This window comes from Lynx rufus, unplaced genomic scaffold, assembly GCF_022079265.1.
Source record: "Lynx rufus isolate CCGP_SWC_20201006 ecotype Redwood Valley unplaced genomic scaffold, mLynRuf1.p SCAF_12, whole genome shotgun sequence".
In the NCBI taxonomy this organism is placed as follows: Eukaryota; Metazoa; Chordata; class Mammalia; order Carnivora; family Felidae; genus Lynx; species Lynx rufus.
In genome coordinates this window covers 53,664,481-53,675,315 of record NW_025814826.1, presented here as the reverse complement: position 1 = coordinate 53,675,315, position 10,835 = coordinate 53,664,481, and the positions used below count along the sequence as shown (strand labels likewise).

General features: G+C 53.2%; 1 protein-coding gene across 1 annotated transcript; it reads right to left on the bottom strand.

The window, feature by feature from the left end:
- Positions 1-2,451: 2,451 nt before the first annotated feature.
- On the bottom strand, positions 2,452-10,211 carry TRIB1 (tribbles pseudokinase 1). Its single transcript, XM_047074181.1, has 3 exons — positions 8,998-10,211; positions 6,721-7,013; positions 2,452-4,302 (listed from the first exon to the last, which is right to left on the bottom strand). Exons 1-3 carry the CDS (start codon positions 9,355-9,357, stop codon positions 3,837-3,839), a joined length of 1,119 nt encoding a protein of 372 aa, XP_046930137.1. The 5' UTR covers positions 9,358-10,211; the 3' UTR covers positions 2,452-3,836.
- Positions 10,212-10,835: the final 624 nt, after the last annotated feature.

The window sequence follows — 10,835 nt, the reverse complement described above, 5'->3', positions numbered from 1 at the left end:
TGCGGACACAACAACAACAACGTTGAGCAAGGAGTCCAAAGACCCAAGTTCGAGTCCCAGCTCCGAGCTGCTTACTCCTGAGTAACTACTGAAAGGCACTCACGCCTCAGTGTTCTCGTCTACAAAATGGAGCAAATAATATTTGACTTGCCTATTTCACTCAGCTGCTGGGATTATAAAAGGGGGAAGGGAACTGGGTGGGGGAGGGAAAGAGTAACACTTCTAGAAAGTTCCACTATGAGTAAAAGGTTATGGAGATGTTACTTGAATGATTTGCTCATTCATTGAGAACACAAGGGGAATTACAAATGATCAGCTTCCCAGCCAGTGTCTGCACACTCTTGTTCCAAACTTCTATAATGGGACTGGTTGAAATCGCCCCTGATTTGTCCCTACCTTTGAAGAGATTACATTCATGTATCTGCGGCATCACATGTCACCCCAGCCAATCCTGACCCATGTTTCTCTCCATTCGATGCATGTAACAACAGTACTCAGAAGTGTTGTAACCTTAATTGCTTGCAAAGTGTTTTGAAATCCTTAGATTAAAAAGCTCAGGGAAGTCCAAAGTATTACCTCTCTCTCTGTGTGCCCAGGGAGCTAGGCCGAGCTTCGTCTGGATTTGTGGGAGCAAGGAGACACGACAATGCAGGTTCTGAGGCTCCAGGAACTTTGGGGTTTAAGGGTCCTATTCCTGGGATGGCCCCAGACCAACCCCCAGCTTCCTAAGTTTCTAAGCTACTCAGGCATTTGGCCATTTCCCCCCACCCCGCGCTGCCTCTGATGTGTTTTTTCCATTTCTTTTAAGTTCCTGGGTCACGAGGCCTGAGTTGCATTTACTTTGGTGTCATAGGTCTCCGTTCTTGGGTGATCTCAGCCTGAGTCCTAGAAAAAGGCAATTGTGTCATCTGTAACTTCTGTATGCCTTTCCATTTAAACCTAGAACTCATTTCTTCCATTCTAATTTTTACTGCTAAAAGAGGAGTTACAATTCTGCCCCATGGGAGTGACCCTCGGGAGTGTGGGGGTGGGGGCGGGGCAGGGGTATCCCTTAGGAACTGAAAGGGACGGGGAGACGTTCCTGGGATCCGGGCAGTCTTTTGTGATCTGGATCCGACCGCTGGTTCTGCCACTGTCTTCCTGTTGGGTTTGTGAAAATTCAGAGCTGAACACTTTCGTGTGCATTTTTCTGCAGATTTGTTACACTTTACAACCTAAAGTTTTTTTCTTTTTTAAATCACTCTCGATGCTAATTTATTTCATTTAAAATGGATTCTGATGAACAGTGAAGGTATTAACCTAATAAAAATCCTTTCTCTCTTTGCCTTTGTGTTTCAAAATAATGCCTTTAGTTTTTCCATCCTTTATTTCCATTTTTACACTTACGGTGGGGGGAGGAAATGTCTCAATTAGCCATTTTAACTAAGCCGAATGCCCCAGTGGGGCGGGGAGGCTAGATCCCAGCGGGAAGCTTGGGATGCCCTCAGGGTCACATGAAGACCTCAAAGTTCTGGTGGATTTGCATACACATCTATACTTTTCTAAGTGTCCATAGCTTTCATCAAAAAAAGCCAGAGGGATTCTTCCAACTCAAGCCTTATTTATGTTTGCTCCTCTTTAATGTCTCTCGGCTCTGTCTCAACTCTCGGCCCTCGCCACCCTGATGTCACCAAACTGGCTTCACCCATCAAAGTGAATTTGCCCACTTCAATGGAAAAAGTGAAAGGGTTCTACTCTGCCAAAGGTCATACATAATAATCATCTGTTTACTTCTGTGTGTCCCCTGTGATATCCAAACCCTGCGGCCAGAGACCTTTGCATCCCCAGCATGAAATTGCACAAGGCAAAGGCAGATTGGACTCCCAAGAAATGCACTGCGCCTATTTACGAAACCCGATTTATTAAAATTTCTCTACAAGTCAGAAACGGTCGTCTCACTGTTCACATATATACACATGTACAGGAAGGATCTAGTGTTTCGAGCTTTCCCGGCAGAAGCCCCAGCCAGCCCAGAGTCCTCAGCCGGGTAACGTATCACAGATACAACAGTCGAGCAACCACGAGCGCGTTAGTGCGACAAGAGGCCTCTGCCCTCCCTCTTCTCCGAGTCCCATGATTCTGTCAAGGTAATATTGCCAATAATCATTCACATTTCACGTGGTTTTAGACACGCAGGTTATTCAGACAGACACAGACAACAAACCAAGCCTCAGAGCCAAAACAACAACACATATCGGACAACAGGTATAAAAGGTAGAATATATATACAAAGTACACAGTACGTGAGGTATTGACAACATTCTCACAATGCAGGTTAGTTGTCTGCCTAGGCGGAGCCCTTGAAGATGGCCTGCCTGTCTCTGTGCCATTTCTCAAAATACAGTATGTTCGGTTTACCCGTTTAACCACCTGATTTCAGTACTGAGACATTTACTGATATTTCTTGGGTTCTTGTTTTTTTTTTTTCGTTTTTAATGCGAGTTGCAGTTTCTCTGTTAAGCAATGTCTTTCGTAGGTAGTGAGTTCCCATCTCTGGAGGCATTCAAACAGATGCTGGATTCCCACCTGAAGGAAGGTTAAGTTGGGGGGGGGGGGTTCTGCTTTGGGAGATGGCAGAGAGAGGAAAAAAGTTGGACTGGATACTTTGAAAGTCTCTTCCAACTTGAAAGATTTGGGGCTATTTCACTCCAGATGCTGATCATAGAGATGTATTCATAAACCACATCAAATTTAAAATATTAACAACCCATCATGCAAAACTGCAGACGTGACACACAACACCAGGGGCAGACCATATCCATGAAGGGGATGCGTGGGTCTGAGAGTCGTCTAAGACTATCCAAACTCCACTTTCGCCGAAGCACAGAGAGGTTTACCATTTGCTCTTGGGAGAGGCGAGGAGTCTCCCTATCTTTCTTCTCCTAGACAAAATGCTCCACCCTGAGATGGTCTTGGGGAAAAAGGATAAAGGCTGACCCGTTTCAGGGGAACCAACAAAGCTAACGGTTTCCAAGTGCTCAAATTAACGTTAAAAATCTGCAGTCTCTCTGAGCTTAGAGTTCCGAAATAGCCAGGAGTTCGAATCTCTTGTGATACTTCTCCACAGTTAGCTGGTAAGTGCTGACAGCAAAGAAGGGGACGTTTCAAGGTCAGATAGAAGGCATTAGTGCAAATGAGGTCTTGGCAGGAAATGGAGGAGAGTCTGGGTTCGTAGTTCAGGCAGGCTCCTCTGCTCCAAAAACAGTCTGCTCCAAAAATGGAGCAGGGTCATTGGTAACTGTGAGTGTGAAGAAACGGTGTGTGTTAAACCAACCCCCCCCCCCAAAAATGAACTTTCCAATAGAGAAGCTGGGGTAGCAAACGTCTAGCTCCCAAAGACAAGTTCAAAGATGGCAGGTTCATTGGCCCAAATGATCTGTCACCCTGCTGAAATATGGTTATTGCCCAAAATGCCACTGTGCGACTCACTTCCTCTCCCTTTAAAATGCTGGAGTTCCTTTCACTTGAGCACACGCCCTGTAGGATATCCATACTCTCTGCCACCTATGAAGACGCAGAACCCACCAGCCCCCACCCCTGCATCTGACAGCGGGACAGTTGCTGACGGTTCATTGAGAAGGGAAACAACTTTGCGGGGCAGCCGGATCAGAGTGTGTGCCGCTCAGATCAATACAGTCACTCATCATAACAAATAAGGGGGGGGGGGGCCCACGTTGAGTTCAGCAGCTACGGTCTTTACGCCATCGCATGTCTGGCTGGCACCACGCCAAAAGGCCTGTCCATCTTTAGAAATGGAAATGCTATGTGTGAGAATTGAGGTTTCTGAGGTTTTGGGATTAGCAGAAGAAGGAACTAATGTCACTGTCTTCCTGGTACTCTGGAACAATCTGGTCTGAAGTTCCTATTTCTGAGTCGACGTATCCAGGTTCCAAGACAGACTCGAACCAGGGATGGAGTAAGATCTCAGGAGCAGTGAGTCTCTCGGAAGGCTCCCGTCTCAGGAGGCTGCGAATGAGGCATCTGGCTTTGGGGGAAATGTGCTCAGGAATGCAGAACTGTCCACGGCGGATTTTGGAGAAGAGGGCACTGGGGTCTGAGTCATGGAAGGGGTATCGTCCCACCAAAAGGGTGTAGAGCATCACCCCCAGGCTCCAAACATCTGCTGCCTTTCCAGAGTAGGTCCCCGTGGTGTTCAGAATCTCGGGGCTCACATAGGCTGGGCAGCCATGTTTGTCTGACAGAGCGTCGTCTTCTCCCTTGATTATGTGTGTATCTTCTAGACTTTCCAGTCTGAGCTGGCTTCTGCAGGAGAGGAAACAAGCTATTACTTCCAGATCAGCTGCTATGAAAAACAAGGCCTTCTCTATTAACAGTGCCCACAGGCACTAAAGGCAAGGGCCCAAGGAATGCCATTTACCCCTTCATCCAGTAAGCAGTGCCCTGCAACCACCCAGGACTCGGGATTTCACAAACCAATACAGACCGCAATAAACATTTGCAAAGTATCGAGAGAGAGCCTGGGGCGGGAGGGTATGATGCAAAGCCCCAGATACTATTCATTATGCTAGAGCTTAGAAGAGATATCCTAATAGGGTTACACAATTTACAAAGTTCACATTGCAGAAGTGGGAGCCGGTCTCAGGGGAATTGCTAACATTTTCTACACACGGTATCAGGGAAGAACAGTGTATCCCACCTCTTCAGCCCCCCCACCCCACCCCGCCCGGAGCATCCTACAGGCCCATCTTATTCTTATGCCATTAAACTGCCAGGGCTCCATGGGCCCACACTTGGCATCACAGAACATGGGGCCCAAAGTCACTGCTATTATGCACATACGTCACGCTGACAGACACACACAAAGGGAACTCTGTCCACCTGGGCCCAGGCCGCGGTAACTGTGATGAGATAGGGGCCAGGAATGTTAATTACATTTATTGGGGTGTTTAATTGCAAAGAACACTTAGCCTGGGCCGAGAGGTCATGTGAGCAAACACAAGTGGCTAATGGATTTGAAGGTTGCGGGGCCTACAGACATCCGTACATGCGGATGGTACCTCAGCACCTAAACAGATTTACTCTACGTGGGGGGTTATCTGTCCAGGTAACAGCTGAAGTCTGAAACATCTTTAATCAGAGGCTCTTACGAAGGTGCGGGTGCCTCCTTATTCAGAACCAGCCACCCACGGTTCACCGATTCCCCCCAAACCCAGAGCCACGTGGGGGGAGCCTCTATTATCTGCTGGCAGTTTATGCTCTTTCCTGCTTCTCTGAAATAGCCCTGGTATCAGTCAGTCACTTGTTGTGAAGTCAAATGCAAACATTTGGTACTGGCTAATGGGTCAATTTCTTTTCCTCTCAAAGGTCTGGCTGTTTTTGTTTTTTTTTTTTCCTTCCTGCCTTCCTGTTCCCTGGAGTGTAGTATACATGTGCTAACTTCGGTATGTCCTCAGCCTGACCTCCTCGTCGTTATGTAAAATACCCATTGGTTCTGTAAACGGAAAATATGACTCAACCCGCACTGTCTGCCCCTGATTGGCTGCTGTAGTACTAAAACCCTGCACCTGTGCTGGTTACACGAATAGCGTCAGCCTGCCATTGCTTAACCCTCGGGTTGCCAAACTCTGTGCACATGACATTCGCCTGTGCAATGCAGATTTCAAAAGCTGGTAAGGAGGTGTGTAAGGCATGTTTCAGAAAACACATCAACATATCGAAGGAGCATGTTCCAGGAATTGGAAACTTCTCCATTGCAAACACTTGGCTTTTCTTTGCTAATCGGTGTGTTCCAATAAGTATTGCAAGGTCAGATACAAAGCGATGTTTTATGGCAACTCAACCCCGTAATCTTTCCTACGATCTGGAGGTAAGGGTAAAAGTGCACAAGTGGGGGAAAGCCCCGCATGAAAAGCTACAACAAAATCATGCACACCCCTGGACAATTCTCCAAGGGTACTGCCCTTAACCTCCCCATAAGGGATGTGGCCCACCTCTTACAATCAGGTGAGGTTTATCTCCTGCGGCTTCCTGAATTCCCTGGTCTGAAACCACAAGTCTGAATCTTAGTGTCTCATTATTCTCTTATCAAGCTCATCTTGTCCTTTATGAGGTAAGTCATGATCTATACTTAGCAACCAATTCCAGCCAACTTCCATTTATTATTCAATGTGGCTATTTTCTGAAGATGTATCCAAACAAAAGGTCTAAAAAGTCACCAGAGGATGTAAAGAAAGGATTGGGGGCCAGACTGAAAAGAAACAGGAATATGGTACAGAGGAGGAGGGCACAATTCTGCAAATACAACAGTTTAGCTCTGTGATACTTTCTAGGTACAAAAAAAAAAGGCCCCACTTGGTAGAAGCAAGGACTTGAAAACTTCCTTTAGGGGTCCAGGTTGTGACGGGCAGGGTGACATCCGCACCCCAGAAGAACTGACCTTTCTGACAACAATGGGGAATAAACTTGATCCTGGAGTGGAAGTGGGGAGGGCATCCTGTCATCATATGACATCCCACAGAAAGAAGCACCAAGATGTCCCCAGGCCACATCCACGAGAGTGCAGAATAAACCATCCTTGGCCACGGCTCCTCAGGAGAGGACTTCTAAATACTAAGTCTGGGACAACTGAGCCCTTGGCTCTGATTTGAACCAACACTCTGCACCTAACTGCACCTAACTGCGCCCTGAAAGGCCACAGGAGGAGCTGCGGAGGCTGCTCACCTCTCCTCCGTGGAGAAGACAAATTTCCTAAGTTTCAGGTCCCCGAGCACGATGGCCGACTGGTGGCAGTGGGCCACCGCGGACACAATCTGCTTGAAGAGCCGTGCAGCCTCCTCTTCCCGCAGCCTCTTCCGGCTTCGCACATAGGAGTGCATGTCCCCAAAGTCCTTCTCAAAGAAGACGTAGGCCTTGGTTTCCCCAAGGATCACTTCTACGATGCCAGTGATGTTTCTGTGTGATGGCAGCTGGATGTAAGGCCTGATTTTGTCCTGGTAGTGTTTAATGGGAAACACCTGCAGAGAGAAGAGGACCCATTTAGGAGGCTAGGAAAACAGAGGCTGCCGTCTAAATCCCAGGCTCCTTTCATTCACACCCGCCCCCCCCAATCTCTGCCACCCCACCTGCCTCTAACACCCCAGACTGGCAACATCTAGGGCTCTGGGCTAGCAAATAACCACTGGATTACAATATGGATGCTTTAAAAGCATCCTTATGTGTCACCTCCTTTCATGAGGCCATCTGAGGCCATCCGCACAGGAGAGCTAAGCCCTAAAGCCCCAGCCCTCTGTGGCCCTCCCTTGTTTGCAGGAGCCCCCTGGGTTCTCCAGGAGCGAAAAAGCAGTCCTTGAAAATGCATGACCTCCTGCAGACCCAAAGTGCTCAGCACAGAGAGCACAGCATGTGGCCAGTCTGCAACCTCCAAGTGGAAGCTTGGAGGGGCTGGGGAACATGAAGATCTGTCATTAGTCAGAAGGAACAGATGACTCGAAGAAAGGCTGTGACAACACAGCCTTAAACAACCTGCCTACAGTCTGACTCAGGTATAAGCGGCCTTGAGTTAAAATTGTCACAGGAGGGGTATGGGATGTTGTCCAAGGTTTTTTCATTTGTTTGTTTATCTCCCCCCCCCCTTCCTTGGCCCCACCTTCACCAGGAAAATGGGTAGTATCTCCTCTCAGAAGCTAGCTGGTCTCTTTAAGCGCCTTTTGTTTAGTCCGGTTACTCATATCCTAGACTCAACTGGAAACGGTGACACATGGGCTGTCACCATCTGGATTCAGCTATTATCTGCTCAGAGGAACTGGAAGGGGTTGCACAATGGCCAGACCCACCCCACCTCTGAGGCCTGGCTGCCCTAGCACCAGCTAGAAAAATCTCTCTGCCGCCCCCCTCCCTCACCCCACCCCACCCCACACACATATCTTCCCCTAACCGCTCTGAGCCCGGGGGCCAAAGAAGGAAAGATTTCCCCCCCTTTCCACTGGGCTTGAGATGGCATTTGGAATTTCATTCAGGTCGGACAGTAGGTGGCAGCAGCAAGCCCAGGGAGGGGAAGGCGGGTGGAGTTCAGGTGAGTTGCGGAAAACCCAAGAGCGACTTCAACTGAGGGGTGACCCTATCTTTCGGGGTTGAAAGGGAGCAGCCCGGACGATCCTCGGGGAGGTCCGAGACGGGAGTCAGGCTCGCAAAGGCTGGGCTGCGGGAAATGTTCTGCGTCTATGGGCGCCGGAGGAGCACGCGGGAGGACCCTGTTTCTAGGAGTTCTACCTCCTCCGGAATGGAATCTCTCATATTCAAAAGAAAATCGCTGGCCGGAAAATAAAGACATGAATGGAAGCGAGGGTTCCTAGCCGGTGTGGGCTTTCCAACATTTCCGCGCCAGACAAATCCCCCGCCCAGACTGGAAGGCCATCTCAGACCAATCTCTGGGGTCGGGGTGGGGTGGGGTGGGGAGCGGGGATGAGGTTCTCATCCCCCGGGGGGCGGGTTCAAGCCGGAATCCCCAAGACCCGAGCCTGACACGATCCTCCCACTCCCTCACCACCCACAGCTGAGCCCGGGTGCCTTGAAACCCCAGCAAGAGAGCCGCCAGCTGCTCCAAGCTCCAAGGAGGCACCCACTGCGGGGCGTCCTTCCAGGACAAGGGGCGGGGGAAGCGAGGAGAATGAGAGAAGGGGAATGGCATGGCCCTGGAATCCATTTCAATTCCACAACTTATTTGGAACGCCGTGCGCTCAACTGGGCGCTACGGAAAGAACAGAGATAAAGCCACCGAACACCGCACTTCCTCCTGCTCGCAGAGCCCCCATTATACCACCCCGTCCGAAACCCCTCAATCACCCAAAGGGTGAACCTGGCCAAATGCCGCCTACCACGCTCGAGTCACCGCAGGTGGCACCTGAGGCCCCCGGCGCCGGAGGGCGAGACCCCCAAGCACCTTTGCGGGCTACCGCGTTCCCGCACCGCCCCGGCGGGTCCCGACCCGGGGCTGCCTACCTTGCAGCGCAGCTCGCGGCCCGTGTGGATGCACAGCGCCCGGGACACATGCTCGCGCTCCGCCAGGGGCAGCAGCAGGTAGTCGGCGATGCGGCTGGGCCCCGGCGCGCTCCCGGAGCCACCGCCAGCCCCCGGCGCGGCGGGCGGCGGCTGCGGACTGCAGGGCGAGCCGGGGGGGCTGAGGTAGTCCGGCGGGCTCGAGCACTCGGAGAGGCGCGGGCACTTGGCCGCCACGGCCGCCGCGTCGTCCGCGTCCAGCAGGCGTTTGACCGGGGCGCCCCGGGCGGCCGGGAGCAGCAAGGCCGGGCCGCGGGGCTGCGAGGCGCCGCTCATGGCAGAGCGCACCGGACCGACCCGCATCCCGTCCCGGGCCGGGCCGGCCCCGGCTTTGTATGTCCCGGGATCCGCGCGGAAAGGTGCTGAGGGCTCGGAGCCGGCGCCGCGACCTACTCCAGCCGGCGGGATGGACTTTGCAGACGGAGCTCGGCTCGGCCCCCACGGGGGTCAAGGCAGGAGCCGCTCCCGGGCGCTCGCGTTGCCCGCTGGAAGCACGCCGGCCGCGCGTCCGGGGAGCAGAGGCCGGCTCGGGTCCCGGGAGCCCCGCGGGCACCGGCTTGGGGCGCCTGGCCCCGGGCGGCTGCCGCTATTGTTGTCGAGGCCGCCGACAGTCCCGGAGGCAGAGGAGGCGGCGGCTGGTGTTCCCAACGTCCCGCGAGGGCAGGATTCCGCAGGCTCGGTGGAGCGGCGGAGCAAATGCACTTCCCAAAGCCCAAGTCCCGGAGAGAAAGCCGGAGCAACTTTTCCGCGGCGCTCGAGATCCTGCGCGCTCCTGGGCTCCCGGCGTGTGTGTGAGCGAGCGAGACGCGCTCGGAGAGAGTGACTGAGTGTGAGTGAGTGAGTGTGTGCGCCGCACGGATCCCGGCCAGTGCACTCCTCCTTCTCCTTTTCCTCCACCTCCTCCGCCTCTCGGTGACTCACGCTGTATACACACACACACTCACAGGCCGGGCTGTGTAAACAGTTGGGAAGCCGGGTTGAGCAATGAGGTGGCTGCGACGACTCGGGCCCTGCCGCCCGGCAAGCAGTCACCGAAGCGGAGGGAGGAGGCTCGGGGGGGGGGGGGGAGGAGGTGGAGCTGGGTCGGCGGGGGCAATGGGGGTGGCCCGAAGGCTGGGGATGCTCCGAGCTGCGCGCGCTCGGGCGCAGGTGGTGTGTCCCGAGCCGGCTGGGACGCGCGCGCACCCCCAGCCCCGGGCTGGGCAGGAGGCGGCGCGCTCCCTCCCGCAGGCCAGCGGCCCAGCTCGAGCTGCCGGGGGAGGGGGCGGAGGAAAAGTTCCCGTGACGTCAGCGTCCCGGGGAAGTGGGCGGGAGGGGCGGGGCCGCGGGGGACGAAGCGACCGCTGATTGGTGCGCGTTCCCCATTCACACCGAGCACAATGGACTATGGGCGCGCGCACCATAGTTCCCTGCACCAGCAGCTCGCTGCAGTCGGACGGTTACGTCGTTCGCTTCAGGGAACCCCCACCGCCCCGCGCCTTGAGACCTCCGATTGGAGCCGTGGGCGCCGCCCAGGCCCCGCTGCAGCCAGAGGAAGGCAGGATAGGAAAGGTGATGAATTCCAGAATCAGTCATTCACCCCCACGCGGTAGTTCCGGGGAAGACCTCTGCGTGGTAGTGGATGTGGCTTTTTTTTTTTTTTCCTTTTCCTTCCCCCTCCCAGCTCTAATCCCCAGCGTCTGTTCGCTTCCACAAATAGAACCTTCTGTTGGATGAAATAAAAGCAAACACTGGGCCTTCTGCGCTGCCTCCACCTCCACGCCCCTCCCGCGCCTGCCGCC